This window comes from Nansenia antarctica (genome assembly GCF_963989245.1).
Source record: "Nansenia antarctica genome assembly, chromosome: 5".
Lineage (NCBI taxonomy): Eukaryota > Metazoa > Chordata > Actinopteri > Argentiniformes > Microstomatidae > Nansenia > Nansenia antarctica.
Window position 1 is genome coordinate 30,246,592 of NC_137690.1, and position 18,231 is coordinate 30,264,822.

The 18,231-nt window shown below is 45.6% G+C and overlaps 1 protein-coding gene across 1 annotated transcript in view; it reads right to left on the reverse strand.

The window, feature by feature from the left end:
- parp8 (poly (ADP-ribose) polymerase family, member 8) overlaps positions 1-18,231 on the reverse strand; it is a gene marked incomplete at its 3' end in the record, with an annotated part of 100,870 nt that overhangs the window by 31,672 nt on the left and 50,967 nt on the right. Inside the window, exons 15-16 of the mRNA XM_080531010.1 lie at positions 9,408-9,500; positions 8,468-8,593 (exon numbers count right to left, since the gene is read on the reverse strand). Of these exons, the coding sequence (XP_080387136.1) occupies positions 8,468-8,593; positions 9,408-9,500 (219 nt within the window). The remainder of the gene's footprint in view (positions 1-8,467; positions 8,594-9,407; positions 9,501-18,231) is intronic.

Genomic DNA, 18,231 nt, shown 5'->3' on the forward strand with positions numbered 1-18,231 from the left:
GAAGTTCGTCCTTGCCTTTTCCTTGTTGCTTCTACGTTTCCTGATCCTTTCAGCTCGCCTCAGGTGGGTGAGTCTGGTTCTGATCTGACTCCAGAGGTTCTGCAAGCCCTCCTTCTCCTCTTCCTCAGCTCTCCTCCATGCCTTCCGCAAACGTCGCCGCTCCTTTACCAGCTGGAGGATTTCTCTCTCCCGTCTCCCGCTCTGCCTAGGAACGGTCCTCCTCTGAGGCATCTCTCCAAATCTTCCCTTGCCTTCCTCATAGATGATATGGCCGAAGATGTTCAGCTTGGACGTTGTGCTGCCTCTTAGACTGTTCTGGAGGGCGGTATGTAAGCTTTCGTCGAAGCTTCTCCATGAATCCTTGTCGCTGGCCTTTGGCCACTTGATCTTGGGTTTCCGGTCTGGCTTCTCTGGGGTTTCTTTGGTGGATTCTCTACCTGACGTTCTGCTCTGATGCTCCTGTTGTGGGTCGTGCAGATGTGGTTGCAAATCCTGCTGGGGAGGCTGTTCTTGCTCTCTCACCGGATGCAATGGTGGGATCAGTAGCACTGTGGTGCTCAACCTGGCTCTGATTCCTCCTTGTCTGACCTGCTGGTGCAGTGCAAGCTTGCATCTGGTAGCTGCCGCCGCATTTTGTCCTCCTCTGGTGGATCCGCAGGCCCAAGTAGGTTGTTACTTTGGACCACCAACAGCTGCATTCTCTCAGGATCCTTTGATCGTTAGTCGTTGCCGTTCCAGTCGTTACCGTGTTATCTGTCCTGATTGGTCCATCTTCCATCCCGCCTCTCGGTGGACCGCCGGGTTGTTTTTTCCTTATTCTGCTTGTAGTTAGTTTGGGGAGTCCCTGTAGCAAGGCTACAAGGACGTGTTTAAAGGGTTACTAGCCCCGCCACCCCCGGTGCAGTCTTTCCTGCCGCCAGCCAGACTTCCTTGGCAGCCCACCAGTCTTTCCTGGATGCCAACTGCTCTTTTCTCAGTAGTCACTGGCAAGCCAGATTAGATAGATGAAAGCACAGGTGGGTATACCTGCTGGGCATTGCTGCCTGTCGCACCTCCGACGGTGCCAGTGGGCTGACTGCAGGGTCGTCAGCCGGGAGCCACCCTTCACTGATGTTTCGCTCCTTTAATCCCGGAACATCTCAAGGTGGTGGAGCAGTGACAGGGACGTCTCCCTGCCACTCCCTGCAGCCAGCCCTAGGATCCTCCTTTCCCCCACGCCTTGTCCTTTCTTCTGAGCCAGAGCCAGAAGCTCCCTTGTTCAGCCTCCTCCGCCAGGTCTTTGAGCGCCTTTCTCAGCTTGGATCCTGTGATCCCCAGCGACCTCAGGAGCCGCTGTGTAGATGTTCCTGTATAGCAGGGGTGGCCAACCAGTCGGAGACTAAGAGCCACAAAAAAATTGTTGGGGTACCAGAAAGAGCCACATCATACATGCGGGCTCACAAAAGCGCTCATTCACACACACGCAATACATTTCCAATAGGCTATGAGACCAGTGGTGTCATTTCAGCAAAAGCCAAGGTATGGCAAGGTCTGAGTGGATTTTTTTTTCAAAACAGTTGTGCAATAGTGAATTTTGGTGAGTTGTTTCTATACAATTTACTTATGTGACATTAAGGTAATGAATAAAGGAGACAACTACAGTATGCAGGTAGTACATCTTTCCTAGCAGGCAGACTGGTTCAATCTCCTTAGAAACAAAACATAACAGATTTAGCTATTCTCAACTCTAAACGAACTGCACTGTTAAAACACTAGATTAGACCTCATCTGTGTCCCTGTCCCTGTCACCTGTTTAGACCTCACCTGTGTCCCTGTACTTGTCTCTGCTGCCCTTTGACCAAAATAGGTCTTTATGTCCATTTTCCTTTTTTCCCCTGGCATATTTGTTTTACCAGCTCACCTAGTAAAAGTGAGACGATTGACAATATCAAAAACATGCTTGCACACACATATAACTTACTCACACACAAGTCAGTGTTACTGGCCCCAATTTGGTACAATTATTACTGAAATTATTGAGAATAGAGAAATTGTTGACATACGTAAACTAGCTGTTGTAATCTTTAATGTTCGCTAACTAGCGAACTCACTAAAATAACATTAGAACATGTTTGTACTGACAGAACATGACATGAACTTGTTCATTACTATGTTACATTTGAACCAACAGTATGTAAATGGCATTTATACAGTTTGTTTAACACACCTGAATGAACGAGAATCGTGGACATGGTTTTAACATTAACGTTACTCATGGCTTGTTTATTGAGGAACCGATGTCCCGCTCCAGTGTTGCCAGATAGGCCTACTTTTGGTCACTCTGGACGGGTGGGATTTGGCAGCTTTTAGACTGGTTGGGCTTGAAATTGTCAATCCCGTCTGGCAACCCTGTGCTCCACTACAGCGCCTGGCTGGTGGGGTGAGATGGAGCCGGGAGGTTTTGAGTTACCGTTGTGTGTAGTGGATAAAATCACCAAAATGACTTAACGTGTTTCAGATTTTTTTTTAAATGTAAACCAGGTATGGCGAGTGCCATGAATTGCCATACCAAAACAACGCCTATGGAGACACAGAGGGCGAGCCACGCACTTTTAATGAATGGATTAAAGAGCCGCACAGAGACAGGCAAAGAGCCACATGCGGCTCGCGAGCCGCGGGTTGGCCACCCCTGCTGTATAGCCTCTGCACCCAACTTCCACAGGATAGGTGACTGCCCTCCACCCTGCTTGCGAGCACGCAGCTGCCAAGTCTGTGTACTTTTCCTTCTTTCTCTCGAAGGCAGCCTCCATCCCCACTTCCCATGGAACGGTCAGCTCCGCCATGATGACTGTCCTCATCGGGGTAGACCAGAGTACGACATCTGGCCGAAGGGAGGTTGATGTGATCTCGTGTGGGAACTTCAGCTGTCGATCGAGGTCAGCTCTCATGTTCCACTCTCCTCCAGGAGACAGGAGGGACCACTGCTTCGTGCTGCTGCCCTGACTTTCTCCCCCTTGCCGGACAAACTGGATCCGCTACTGTGATGTGACTGGGCTGCTCTTGTCTGATTCCAGGTTGTAACATCATTAAATAAGAAAGAAAGCACTGGTGAGCTCAGGAATCGCAAATTGACTGGTAGCCCAAGGAAGACTTCTACAGTGGACGACTGAAGAACGCTCATAATTCAGAAACCCTAAAACAACTAGCATTGGTGGGACAACTGTCCCACAGATCAGGAACACTCTCCAGGAGGTAGGCGTGAATGTGTGAGAGACTACCATCCGCAGAATGTCACCACTAACTAAAAAGTACCTAAAAGAGCCTGCAGAGACCTGTCAGGCCACGTATATCAGTTTAATCATGTATAATGAAAATGGTATTACATTGATGTTTGGTGTAACTGAATGGCTCTGCTTTGTACAGCTCCCTGCTTGAAGTTGAAACAACATCAAATACAAAATATCATAAGCAGGGAGCCCATAACTATCAAACTCTCACGGGTAGGTAAATACACAGAGACCGAGTGGGGGGAGGCTGGGGCAGTGGGTGGGACGACCAACAAGTGAACTCATACTCATGGCCAGTGGCGTTACACTGTTTAACCATGGTGGAGTGTTGCCATGGTAACCATGGTGGAGTGTTGCATGAGCCTTGTCCCTGAGACTTGTGATGATGTTTTGCATAATATGTCATTATGTAAATATGTAACAGAGTAATATGCATAATATATGTGTGACAGCTGAGGGACAGCTGTGTCCCGTTCGACTTAAAGTGTCCCGCCTGAATTTACGTTAACTTAATTTCTTAAATTCTTGTGGACAGATGAGCCAAAGATGCATGTACCAGAATAATGGTAAGAGTAAAGTGTGGAGAGAAAAAAGGAACTACCCACTATCCACAGCATACGACTTCATCTGTGAAATATGGTAGCGGGGGCGTTATGGCTTGCACATGGTTGGCTTCCACTGGAACTGGCTCACTTGTCTACATTGATGATGTAACTGCTGACGCCAGCAGCAGGATGAATTATGAAGTGTACAGAAACATCTGCTCAGCCCAAGTACAAGCAAATGCCTCCAAACTCATTGGACGGCGCTTCATCATACAGCAGGACAATGACCCAAAACAAACTGTCACAGCAACTGGCAGGTTTTTTCAGGGTCAAAGTGCTAAGTTGTTGACTGGCCAAGTCAATCTCCAGATTGAAATCATATTGAACATGCATTTGATATTGCTGAAGTGGAGACTTCAGGTAAAACGTCATCAAAACAAACAACAACTGAAGATGCAATCCAGGGGGGTATTCCTAGAAGGGCGATTAAATAAAATCCTGGCTAGCTTTTCTAATTCGTGATCATTTCAGCTCGAGTTCCGTTCCATGAATGTGGCTCAAATAATTCGCTGCTTATAAATAATTCCAATCCTTCAGAACAAACCTGGTACATTTACATTTTACATTTTTGGCATTTAGCAGACGCCTTATTCCAAAGCGACTTACAATCAATACATTTGAATACTAAGCATGTGAATCAGCAATCCACCATTCGTTGCAGGAAGAGTAATCTAGCTCGGGCCCGGGGCCACTGATAGAAGGAAAAACCTTCTCCCTATCACCTTCTTCTAAAAACATTTTTATTTTTTTATTTTTTTTTACTGGAGAAACTGAGAGACAGTACAAGGGGGGCAATAGAAGTTCTTAGGGACACAGTAGAGGGGAAAGTGGGTGTCTTTAGGAGACGTAGTGGTGAGGGTCAGAAGATGTCTCAGGAGGAGCAGTTAAGATGTAACCTGAAGAGATGGGTCTTCAGTCTACGACGGAAGATGGGTAGTGACTCTGCCGTTCTGACAGCCGTGGGGAGCTCATTCCACCAGCGGGGAGCCAGTGTTGTGAAGAGACGTGAGCGGGCAGCCCGACTGCTGTGTAGAGGAGGTGGGGCCAGTCGGCCAGCCGAGGTGGAGGAGCGGAGTGAGCGGGCAGGGGTTTGGGGGGTTACCATTTCCTTCAGGTAGGCAGGGGCTGTCCCTTTAGCTGCCTGGTATGCAAGCACCAGGGTCTTGAATCTGATGCGAGCTGCTATCGGGAGCCAGTGCAGGGTGCGAAGGAGAGGGGTGACATGCGAGTATTTGGGGAGGTTGAATACCAGCCGGGCAGCAGCATTCTGGATAGGGGAATGAGCTGCAGAGGTCTAATGGCTGAAGCGGGGAGCCCAGCCAGGAGTACATTGCAGTAATCCAGGCGGGAGATGACCAGTGCCTGGGTCAAGAGTTGCGCTGCCTCTCTGGTAAGGAATGGTCGTATCCTTCTGATGTTGTAGAGGAAGAATCTGCAGGAGCGAGCCGTTGCTGCAATGTTCTCCGCACAGGATAGTCGGTTATCCAGGATCACTCGAAGGTTCTTGGCTGTCAGGGAGGGGGTTACAGTAGAGTTCTCCACTGTGATAGAGAAGTCTTGGAGAGGGCAGGCTTTCCCGGGGATGAAGAGGAGCTCGGTCTTGTTAAGATTGAGCTTGAGATGGTGGTCAGCCATCCAAGTTGAAATGTCAGCGAGACATGCTGAGATACGTGTTGCCACGTGTACATCAGACGGGGGGAAGGACAGGAAGAGTTGAGTGTCGTCTGCGTAGCTGTGGTAGGAGAGCCCATGTGAAGAGATTACAGAGCCAAGAGACTTGGTGTAGAGAGAGAAAAGTAGGGGCCCTAGGACAGAACCCTGGGGTACTCCAGTGGAGAGGGTTCGTGGAGAAGACAGCGATTCTCTCCAGGTCACCTGGTAGGAGCGGCCCGCCAGGTAGGAAGAAAACCAGGAGTGTGCGGTGCCAGAGATGCCCAGGTCTGAGAGGATGGAGAGAAGGATCTGGTGATTGACTGTGTCGAAGGCAGCAGACAGGTCAAGGAGAATGAGAACAGAGGAGAGGGAGGAAGCTTGGGCAGAGTGGAGGGCTTCCGTGACAGCAAGGAGCGCAGTCTCAGTGGAGTGCCCAGCCTTGAAGCCGGATTGGTGGGGGTCTAAGTGATCCATCTTCCGCGTTCAAGGGTTTTGGAAGGGAAGGAGAGAAGGGATACAGGTCTGTAATTGTGGACAGATGATGGGTCAAGGGTAGGTTTCTTGAGGAGAGGCTTGACTCTGGCTATTTTGAAGGCCGCTGGGACAGATCCTGTGGATAGGGAGGAGTTGATTAGGGTGGTAAGGTAAGGAAGGATGTCGGCGGAAATGGATTGGAGAAGGGGGGAGGGGATGGGATCAAGAGGGCATGTGGTTGCCCGCTTTGATGTGATAAGTGTGAGAATCTCATCGGGGGAGAGGGGGGAAAAAGATGACAATCCAGAGACCGAGTGTCGAGGAGAGAGTTTGGAAGGGGTGTTAGCATTGTTAGTAGGAAGGGGAGAGGTGGGGGGGAAAAGGTGCTGCTGATGTCGTCCACCTTTTTTTCAAAGTAGGTGACAAAGTCATCGGCGGACAGGGAGGAAGGAGGAGGGGGAGGAGGTGGATTAAGGAGTGAAGAGAAAGTGGAGAACAGTTTTCTAGGATTAGAGGCAGAAGAATGTATTTTGGAATGATAGTAGGATGCTTTAGCAGCTGATGCCGAGGAGGCGTAGTTGGAAAGGAGAGAGTGATAGAGGTTAAGGTCATCAGAAAGGCCAGTTTTTCTCCATTTCCTCTCAGCTGCTCTGAGCTCTAGTCTACAAGCATGTAGCGTTTTAGAGAGCCAGGGAGCTCGAGGAGAGGATCGAGCTGGCTTCAAGGTTAGTGGACAGAGGGTGTCGAAGGATGAGGTGAGAGCGGACAGGAGGGTTGAGGATGCCGCATCAGTGGATAGAAGGGAGAAGGATTCAACAGAGGGTAGGGAGGATAGGACAGAAGAAGAGAGGGTGATGGGGGACAGGGTACGTAGGTTACGACGAGAGGGTCTTAAGTGGTTAGAGGCTGAGAGGGAAGAGGAGGTTTTGAGGGGAAGGGAGAAGGATATAAAGTGGTGATCAGAAACTGGAAGAGGGGTAACAGTAAGGTTGGAAGTGTGGGAAGATCTGGTGAAGACAAGGTCGAGCTGATTGCCTGCCTTATGAGTCGGAGGAGAGGGGGACAGGGTAAGGCCGAAGGAGAGGAGAAGGTCAAGTACTCCAGATGAGAGAAGCTTCTCAGATTGGAAATTGAAGTCACCTAGTAGTACGAACGGAGTGCCATCATCAGGGAAAGAGCTGAGAAGGCCATCCATCTCGCCTAGGAAGTCACCGAGCTGGCCTGGGGGGCGATAGATGACAACAATGTGAAGTTTGACCAGGGAGGAGACAAAAGCAGCATGAAATTCAAAGGAGGATCCAGGGGAAGGGCAGTATGTGACCACTTGGGCGAGATGAGGAGTCCTGTGCCTCCCCCTCGACCAGAGGGTCTAGGGGAATGAGAAAAGGAGTAGGCACCAGAGAGGGCTGCTGGTGTAGCTGTGTTTTCTGGTGTGATCCAGGTTTCAGTGAGAGCAAGGAAATTGAGGGCCATAAGAGATGCATAAGCTGAGATAGCGTCAGCTTTCCGGACCGCCGACTGGCAATTCCAGAGACCGCCTGCGGCGATAAAGTCATGGTCAATAGAAAAAGGTGGGTAGATGAGATTGGAAGGGTTGCGAGGGGGGATGTAGCATCTAGGTGTCCTCCTGAGTGTCAGAAGAACAGGGATAGGGAGAAAGCACATTGTGATAAAAGTCTGTAGAGGGGAAGAGGGCTAAAGAACCAACAGAACTAGGATTAGCTAAGCGCACTTAGTAGACCGGAGTGACTAGAGAAGACAGCAACACTAAAAACAACAGGAAGAGGCCTCCCACTCAGGCCTTCCTCGATGGACTCGATGGACTCCCACAGATAGCGACCAGGTTTACGGTCTGGTTTAAGTAATACGTGTGTCAAATGTCTCACAGGCGGAAACTAAATCCCCATGTCTCACAGGTAGAAACTAAGTGTCTTTTAGGAAATATTAGTTCCCACTTTTTACGGTCTGGTGAGGTCAATGGGTCACAGACTTCAGGCAGTTATTGCATGCAAAGGATTGTCAACAGAATACTCAACATGAGTACTATATTTGGACATTTGATTAATCTCTCCCATCACTTTTGGTTGTCTAAAATAGGGGGACTATGTCTAAAAAGTGTTATCTGTACACAAATAGCATCAAATAAAAGCTGAGAATCTGTATTTTAACCTTGTAGCAATGATTGACTTCAAATCCAAACTTTTGGAGTGTAGAGACAAAAGAAGGAAAAAATGCTTCACTCGTTTAATTCTATACAACACATTACTGGACTTGTAAATCGATATATATATATACTGTATATATATGGATACATGGATATACTGTGCTGTTAGCAGGTTTGGTTAAAAGTGTATGCTAATATACAGTATATTTACTGACTGGCAACAAAATCCACACAATGGTAAACAATTATTATCGGCCACACATACGTCATATTTACTGTCTCTAGTGTCGTAAAGTGAGCAGTACCCTTGGGTTGAAGGCCAGTGCTTGGGTATCATTGGGATCCACTACAGAGGGGTATGGCTCAAAAATGACGACTTTCCTCGGTGACTCCAGCGCAGATCGACACATGGACACCAACAGATCCACCACCTAGAAGACAAGAATGAGTCACACAAGACCTAAAGCAAGAGTGCAGTTTAGTTTATTTTTGTGTGTGTTTAGTTCCCTTCATTAAATACTTGATAGCCATATGTCTTTGAGTGAGCATTGCTAAAGCATAGATTCCAATGTATCTAAAACACCTTACAAACACGCAATTCCAACTACTGTCACACTAGAGTCCTGCGTTGGTTCAGGAATTGGTTTGTAATTCTGTAAAACCGCAGGTTAGGCTGCAGTCTATAAATATTGCGGGTCGGTTTTGGTTTTGTTGATGATGACAAAATGATTTATTTACCAACTTTTTGTGTTGTAATTTAAATCAGTATTCTGGCATCTGAGCAGCAATTTCTGGTTAATTATACAAAACTATCTTGAATTGACCACAGCCAAGGTATATGTGAGATCATGTTATGTGGAAGTTAAGTGATCTATTGCTTTAGGTCTTTTAGGCCTGGCTGAAAAGCTGCATACTGGCTGCAATGCTGCATAGAATGGGGCGGGCCCAGAGTGTTACCTGGTTAGCTCACACTGGGCCTAATTAAACACTGCAGGTTCAATTTAGAGACAACAATTCTTTTTTTTCATTGATCGCATTGTTGAAATAGTTGAGCCTGAGGTCAGTAAAAAGATATGTATCTGATCTGTGAGGATCTCACATTCACATCTTAAAAAATCATGTTGAGACAGATGTTCCATGTTTGGAAAATGCGTCATTTGATAGGCCTAAAGAGAGAAAAACAGAGGGTGTGTGTGCATGCATAGACAAGTGCTAATAGACACACAGACTCTACACATGCTGTACCTGAGCTCCTGTGGCGATCTCATCAGCAGCTTCGTTCATTACCCCCAGTGTTTGGAAGGCAAACACACACAGCTCGCGCTCACACACTGTGGGCTGTGAGGACGATAAACACACGCACACACACACACACACACATGCACACACACACACACACACACACACACACACACACAGACACACACACACACACACACACACACACACACACACACACAAACACACAAGCATGTTAAAACACACACAGATTCTCATCTTTAATTCATTTTTTTTCAGATTGGGTTCACCATTTAGGAATACAGCCTTTTTTAAACATACTATTTCAGGGCTCTAAAAGTATTGGAAAAAATCCAATAATGTCCAAATAAAGTACTCATGTTTAGTATTTGGTCTGAACTGCCTGAAGTTTGCGACCTATTGACCACCAGGTGCTGGGTATATTCTCTGGTGATGCTCTGCCAAGCCTGTACTGCAGCCATTTTCAGTTTTGAGGTCTTTCGCCTAAAATCGTTATTTATTATTGAACTGTTCAGTCATTTCGACAATATAGATCAAAATATAGAGAGATATATACTGTATATACAGTACAATTAACAGACTTCAAATATTGGTGCCCATATCATGTTTCATTAGCTTACTATCTCATTAGCCGCTAACGCGACAAAAGCTTTTTGCAAAACCCTGCAGCGGAGAGGTTGGCATTTCAAGTGAAGCAGTCTCGCTGAAATGAATGGAAATCGTTGACCATTTATCAAGCCCTTTTATCTTCTCCTTTTAACAGCATTTTTTCCCATATGACCATTTTTGTTAGTCATGAACTTGTATTAGTTAATATATGCCACTAAATATTATTGTATTACTTATTGTATTTTTAAATATCAACAACAAATACGATTTGCATTACAGAGGCATTAAATCCTGCATGCACATTGGGAGTATCTAGATGGTAGCCGACTGACACCCTCACACACACACACACACACACACACACACACACACACACACACGCCTGCGCAAACACATGCAGTGTTGTCCAACAAAGTGGATTCCCCCAACATAGAGCTGCACCTGTCTCATGTTATGTCTATGAGGCGTTGGTAAGATTATTGAAGATAACAATTATTTATAAACATGTCTTTAGTTCAAATTTAGGTGAGTTTGTCCCAATATAAACTATTTTGGGATAGTTTCTTTTTTTTACCTTTATTTAACCAGGTAAAAAAAGTCCCATTGAGATTCAGAATCTCTTTTGCAAGGGAGACCTGGCCAAAACAGTGGCAGAAATTAAACAAAGTTACAAACAGGACAGCACATAGAACATACAACAACCTACAGCAATACATCAACTAAAATGCATAAGGCCAAGGGAAACAAATTGGGAAATGGGAGCGGGGAGGTAAGGAGCAAACAAGAGAGGGAGAGAGAAGAAGGGGGGGGGGGGGAGAAGCAAAACACTACACCATAAAAGCATCACACTAAAAACATTGACAGGTTTCAATTGACTCCTGTACCATAAACCAGACAATCTTCTTGAACTCACCAAGAGTTATCAAGTCCTTCAGTTTTAAGACCTTTTGCAAGGCATTCCAAGTAGAGGGGGCAGGGGGGGGGGGGTTAGGGTTAGGATTACACCTCTAGCTCAGAAATATTCTTCGGCCTTCTTGCATGCACGGCATGTTTGAGATCTCTCCACAGATTTCTGAGGACTGTGATTACCATTCCAAAACTTTCATCCGTCTTTCCTGAAGGTACTTCATGGTTGATTTTGAGGTATGCTTTGGGTCATTGTCTTGTTGGAATACCCAAACCTCTCTTCAACTTAAATTTCTGGACTGACCTTCAAACATTAGCGTCTAGAATGTTTTGATATTTGGTGGAATCCATTCTTCCTTCCACCCGCACAATATTGCCTGTGACCCCAGCTGCTACACAACCCCAAAGCATAATGCATTCACCTTAAGCACCAAATGCTTAACAGTTGGCAAGGTGTTCTTCTCTACAAATGCTTTACCCTTTCTTCTCCAAACATACCTTCATTGGTTGTGGCCAAAAAGTTACATTTTGGTTTTCGTCAGTCCACACACATTGTTCCAATAGGCTTCAGGTTTCTCAAGATTTTCTTTTGCATACTTCAGACGCTTAATTTAGTATTGAGGTCGTAGGAAAGGCTTCTTTCTGGCAACTCTGCCATGTAGGTCTTTGTTGTTTAAGGTACGCAGTATTGTGAACAACTAGAGCGGTGTCTGCTACTCTTTTTTCAGCTCTTTTGCAGTGATGTGTGGGTTCTTCTGAGCATTTCTCACCAGATCTCGGGCCATTCTATCTGAACTTTTTCTTTGTCTTCCAGATCTTTGCCTTGACTTCAATTGTTCCATTTATTTTCCATTTTCTGATTATGTTTCTGACAGTGGAAATGTGGAGTTTGAAACATTGCAAGAGTTTTCTGTAGTCTTCTCCTTGATGGTGGAAGTGACCCCCACATGTAATATATATTTTTAAATGTCTCACATTTTAAAGCCTATAATAACTTTTATATTTACTTCATTCACCTTTTCTTTCACCGTATTAACCTATTTATATACTGGGTTATTAGCCTATATGTGTTTATGATTGATAAAACGTTCATGCATAATTATGATTGGTTATTATTGTTGTTGTTGTTGCTGTTGTTGTTGTTGTTGTTGATGAGGCTTATATTTTCTATTATTATTATTTTTCAACAATGAAACTTTTAGCTTCAGGAAGTCAGGTATGCCTACCTCAGTGAGATGACTGGCCCTGGTTGGTGGTACACAGCTTGTCTATTCTGGGGGAGATGGAGGTTGTCAGGCAGAGCATCATGTCATCCTCAGACTGCTGTCTGGAACGGTATTTGCTCTTCAGGTAGGTGAGGGAGGAGAATCCACTTTCACAAAGATAAGTTGTTGCAAAAGGCAAGAGGCTCATCGAGAACTAGGTGAGAGGCTGTGACTCGTACACATTATTGTGTGTACTATCTGTGGTTAGGTCGATCAGCTGATCTTCCTCAGCGGCTGTCAGGTTTAGGCGTCGGATGCATTGTCTTTGCATGGAAACCGTATCCATGTCTTGTGCTTTCTCCAAGACTCAGTCTCAGAAAAGTACATCTCAAATTGACTTTCGAGTGCCTCCAAGTGATCAACAATTGCGCATTTCACGTTTCATCATTTATCAAACTAACTAAATTAGTAACGTTATGCTAGTTATTAATTAACGTTAATTTCGCAATGAAGACCGAACTGCAGCGTTTTAGCCAACACCTAGCTTGCTAGACAGTTTTTTTTTTTTTTTTTTCAGCTGACGTTATGTGAGACTAGAATCATGGGCATCATTTATTTTGTAAATAGTTTGTCAAAAGTAGCGTATTATTGCCTATTAATGCTTGTACTTTACTCAATATAATTTGTTATATTTTTTTATTCTCACTGATTATTTTGGTGAAAAATTGGCGGACCCCCTGCAGTACCTCTGCGGACCCCCTAGGGGTCGCGGACCCCCGGTTGAAGACCACTGGTTTAGAGGAACCCATGGTTTTTAACACCAGACACAACAGCCACTGCAGTCGGATACTTTAGAATGCATGGAGTTACTTCAGAATATATAGTTCAACCCTGGAATTATATTCACCTGACTCATTGAAGCCCTAACGAATAAATCACCTTGGTCTGGACCATACGTAATCATCTTCTCAAAATGTAACAAGGAATGATCCAAAAGGGTTCCCAAACTTTTGCACAGGGCCTTTTTCTTAAAAAAAAATTTTAAATAAAAAGAAACCTTGCTTTAAAACTTTGTAGCATTTAGTGTTCAGGTTTGCTTTCAATCACTTGAAGATTAATTGTAACAGACATTTAAACCAGGGGTGCCCACATTTTTGCACCCCACTGTAAATATGTGTTAATTATTAAGCTTTGTCTTTTGATGTGCTTGCTGCTTAAAGCACAACCGTTTATGCTCATCAACAGATGGTTGCGATTGTATATATGCGATTGTTTCTAAGAAGAAAACACTGAGTTTTCAGCAGTAAGTGTAATGATAATATGAATTAACAGGTAAATGTAACATTTTGCATTATTTGGGATATTTGGAACAGTTTAAAAAGTCCCGACACAGTTATTTTGCCTGACAGCGGACTTAAGCCCAATGCACACGGCGATGCGATATTGTCGCACGACAACATTCGATTCTCGGTGGTGTGAATTGAGAATCGAATGTTGTCGTGCGTCAAAATCGCACGCCGTGTGCATTGGCCTTTATACTTTCAACTGGTCCCCAGGGATAGTGTTGCAGCCAGAACATTTGACCACACTACTAGTAACTATGGTAACTATGGTAACTATGGCAGTGTGTTTGTGGTCATTGTCTTGGGGCAGTGGTGGTCTAGTGGATAGTGAGTTGGACTTGTGATCGGAAGGTTGTGAGTTCAAATCCCGCCTGAAGCCACACCACTACTAGTGTGCCCTTGGGTAAGGCACTTAGCCCTCAGTTACTCCAGGGGGAATGTCCCTGTAATTCGTAATTGTAAGTCGCTTTGGATAAAAGCGTCTGCTAAATGGCAAAATTATTATTATTATTTATTATTTGTCTTGCTTTATGACGAAGCTCCAGGAAACTGGAAGCCTATGCTCGTACTTCAGACGACAAGATGTTTCTGGACACTTCAGAATTCATTCTGCTGCTGCCATCAGCAGTTACATCATCAATGAAGACAAGTGAGCCAGTTCCAGTGGCAGCCATACACGCCCAAGCTAAAACAACTCCTTCACCATTTTCACAGAGGAGGTAGTATGCCGGGGATTTGGGGCAGTTCCTTTTTTTCTCTCCACATTTTATACTTGACATCCATCTGGTAATGTTCATCTTCGTCAGATGTCTAAAATCTCAATCTAAAAAAAATAAGAATTTCTAGTTGAATCTCATAGTAATTGGATGATGTCAAATCCAAACTGATTGAGTATAGAGCTAAAAGGAGACAATATGCTTCCTTTTTCTAATACTTATGGTATGTTGTCTACATTGGTAAGTGATATTTTGATTATGCTTATTTAGAATTTCCTGTTTTGCTTTTGTCCAGCTTTTGACAAGCCATAACTTGCAAACATGTTACACAAAAAGTTGAATGGCGGAGAGGAAAAAGAACAGTCGATGGTCTTACCTTACATCATCTCAGTCACTCTACAAAATTGGTATATAACCAAGTGGCCAAAAATAATCCCTTAACACTAGAACCGCCATGACGTCAATTTGACCCAAGTGGGTTTTTCACTATGTTTTAATAAAATATTGAAGTCCCCCCGTCTTTGACTTTTCCTAAAATGGTGTTGTGTTGCACTTCCTATTGTTAAATATGGTATAGATACATCTAAATAAAAAATACAGGCATTTATACCTATAACTGCCACGGCGTCAAATCGACCCACATATAAAAATGCATTAGAACCGCTATAGGCAACGGCACAAACAATAGTCCCTCTACGCGGCATTGCATTGTTTATGTCGTTGCCTAGCAATTACAATGATATGATTCAAAGTCTACTCATTCTCTCCGAGGGACTGCGTGGTTGGTCTGCTTGTATCCTTACCCAGGTATGGGAAGCCATTCAGCAGGTATTTGCTCTCAACATCTGCTGCCAGCCAAAACTTAATTCCAAATGTATCTGGCTTGTTGGGCATATATTGCGTGAACCGGCACCTTGTTTTCGTCGGGAACAGCTGTTCATCCACGGTGATGTCCTGCCCTGGCTTCTAACATGAGATGCAGTTTTGCCTGAATCTCTCCCACACTTCAGCCATGAGCGCAAACCTGTCGGTGGTCAACCGGGAGCGTCGGGTCTCCTTCCTGTCAAAGCGCAGAAAGCGTATGATCTCCCAAAACCGGTTCTGAGATAATGTGGAGTTGAAAAAGGCATTTCCCCATTTCTCTGACCAAAAACGTTAAATTTCAATGTTTTTTCCGGCAGTATGCACCCCTCACATATAGCAGAGCAATAAATGCCTTCAGCTCAGCGACTGAGACATCCCAGGAGAAGCGCTTTCTTTCGTCACATTCTGTTGCAACATAGGCCGATGCTGTGGATATTATGGTCCATTTGAGGTAGGTACTTTGTTAATTTAGTCTTTTTATGTGGTGAATGACGTTTTACGCCTATCACACCACCCAAATATTCTTCTAATAGCCTACCCATTTCCAGTGTTATTTTTGACAGATTTACATTGACGTACAGGCAAAGCGATGAGTGTTGTCAAAGATACTTAAATTATAAAACAAGAGGACCAACACCATTTTATGACTTGAAATATTCATTTGTGAACACAATGCCGTAATACAATGACAGAGTACATTTTGTTGTAGGCTCGGATACTAGAAATGCCGTAGCCAGGCACAGACGTCAATTTGACCCGTTGGCGGTTTTAGGTATACGGCGCCCTCTGGTGGTTCTAGTGTTAATGGAAATAATTGATCTCACATCCATAATTGTGTTTGCAAAAATGAATTCGAGTGATACAGCAAAGAAAGTGCCTGGAAATTTATTTATTTGGTTTTACTACAAAACATTAAGTTTAGTGCAAAGCCAGCACATGCTGCAATGCAGTTTCCGCACCATCCCTCATGTGAAGAATAGCGGTAGCTGCATCATGTTATGAGTATGTTTGTCACCGAGAACATTGACATTTTGGTAGTTGGTAGTGACAGCCGAATCCACAGTGTGTGATTCCAATGCAAATCAGAAACTATAAAACAAAAGATATTCATTCCAAAATCACAACTATTATCCTTGCTCTCAGATCAACTCAATTGAACTTGTTGAGTGACTTGTTTAAGAAATGTTTGCATTTGAGCAAATTTGATTGTCATCGCAAAGAGTCTGACTACTTATGTGCATGAGTTATTTCTGTATTTCAATTTGAATAAATGTGAAAAAAAAAAAGTGTCTAAACGAATCTAAAAACGTTTTCACTTGTCATTATAGCGGCACTGTGTGTGGATTGATGGCAACAAAATAAATGTAATCAATTTTAAATTGAGTCTATAACATAACAAAATGTGGAAAAGCTCTGTAAGGCTCGGCATCAGCTGCTAAAGCTTCCTACTACCATTAAAAAATCCAATCCTCTGCCTTTGTTCTCCACATTTTCCACACTCCTCAGCCCACCTCTCCCCCTCCTCCCTCCTCCCTGTCTGCGGATGACTTTGTCACTTACTTTGAAAAGAAGGTTGATGACATCAGTTCCTTCTCTCCACCTCTCGCCAACACTGCTACCACCCCTCCCAAACCCACTGCTACCACCCCTCCCAAACCCACTGCTACCACCCCTCCCAAACCCACTGCTACCACCCCTCCCAAACCCACTGCTACCACCCCTCCCAAACCCACTGCTACCACCCCTCCCAAACCCACTGCTACCACCCCTCCCAAACCCACTGCTACCACCCCTCCCAAACCCACTGCTACCACCCCTCCCAAACCCACTGCTACCACCCCTCCCAAACCCACTGCTACCACCCCTCCCAAACCCACTGCTACCACCCCTCCCAAACCCACTGCTACCACCCCTCCCAAACCCACTGCTACCACCCCTCCCAAACCCACTGCTACCACCCCTCCCAAACCCACTGCTACCACCCCTCCCAAACCCACTGCTACCACCCCTCCCAAACCCACTGCTACCACCCCTCCCAAACCCACTGCTACCACCCCTCCCAAACCCACTGCTACCACCCCTCCCAAACCCACTGCTACCACCCCTCCCAAACCCACTGCTACCACCCCTCCCAAACCCACTGCTACCACCCCTCCCAAACCCACTGCTACCACCCCTCCCAAACCCACTGCTACCACCCCTCCCAAACCCACTGCTACCACCCCTCCCAAACCCACTGCTACCACCCCTCCCAAACCCACTGCTACCACCCCTCCCAAACCCACTGCTACCACCCCTCCCAAACCCACTGCTACCACCCCTCCCAAACCCACTGCTACCACCCCTCCCAAACCCACTGCTACCACCCCTCCCAAACCCACTGCTACCACCCCTCCCAAACCCACTGCTACCACCCCTCCCAAACCCACTGCTACCACCCCTCCCAAACCCACTGCTACCACCCCTCCCAAACCCACTGCTACCACCCCTCCCAAACCCACTGCTACCACCCCTCCCAAACCCACTGCTACCACCCCTCCCAAACCCACTGCTACCACCCCTCCCAAACCCACTGCTACCACCCCTCCCAAACCCACTGCTACCACCCCTCCCAAACCCACTGCTACCACCCCTCCCAAACCCACTGCTACCACCCCTCCCAAACCCACTGCTACCACCCCTCCCAAACCCACTGCTACCACCCCTCCCAAACCCACTGCGCTACACTCGGTCTCTGGCTTATCAGCTCTTTCCTCCCCTGATCATATTCTAAAACTGATCACATCTAAGCGGGCAACCACTTGCCCTCTCGATCCTATCCCCTCACCTCTTCTCCAATCCATTTCCAAAGACCTCCTCCCTTTCATTATAACTGTAATCTACTCCTCACTATCCACAGGATCTGTCTTGGCTGCCTTTAAGACAGAGTCAAGCCTTTTCTCAAGAAACCAACTCTTGACCCGTCTGCTGTCCACAACTACAGACCGATATCCCTTCTCTCCTTCTTATCCAAAACCCTTGAACGTGCTTTATCTAACCAACTATCTCACTATCTCCTTCAGAACACCCTCCATGACCCTCACCAATCTAGCTTGAAGGCTGGGCACTCTCTCTACTGAGACTGCTCTCCTTGCTGTCACCGAGACCCTCCACTCTGCTCAAACTT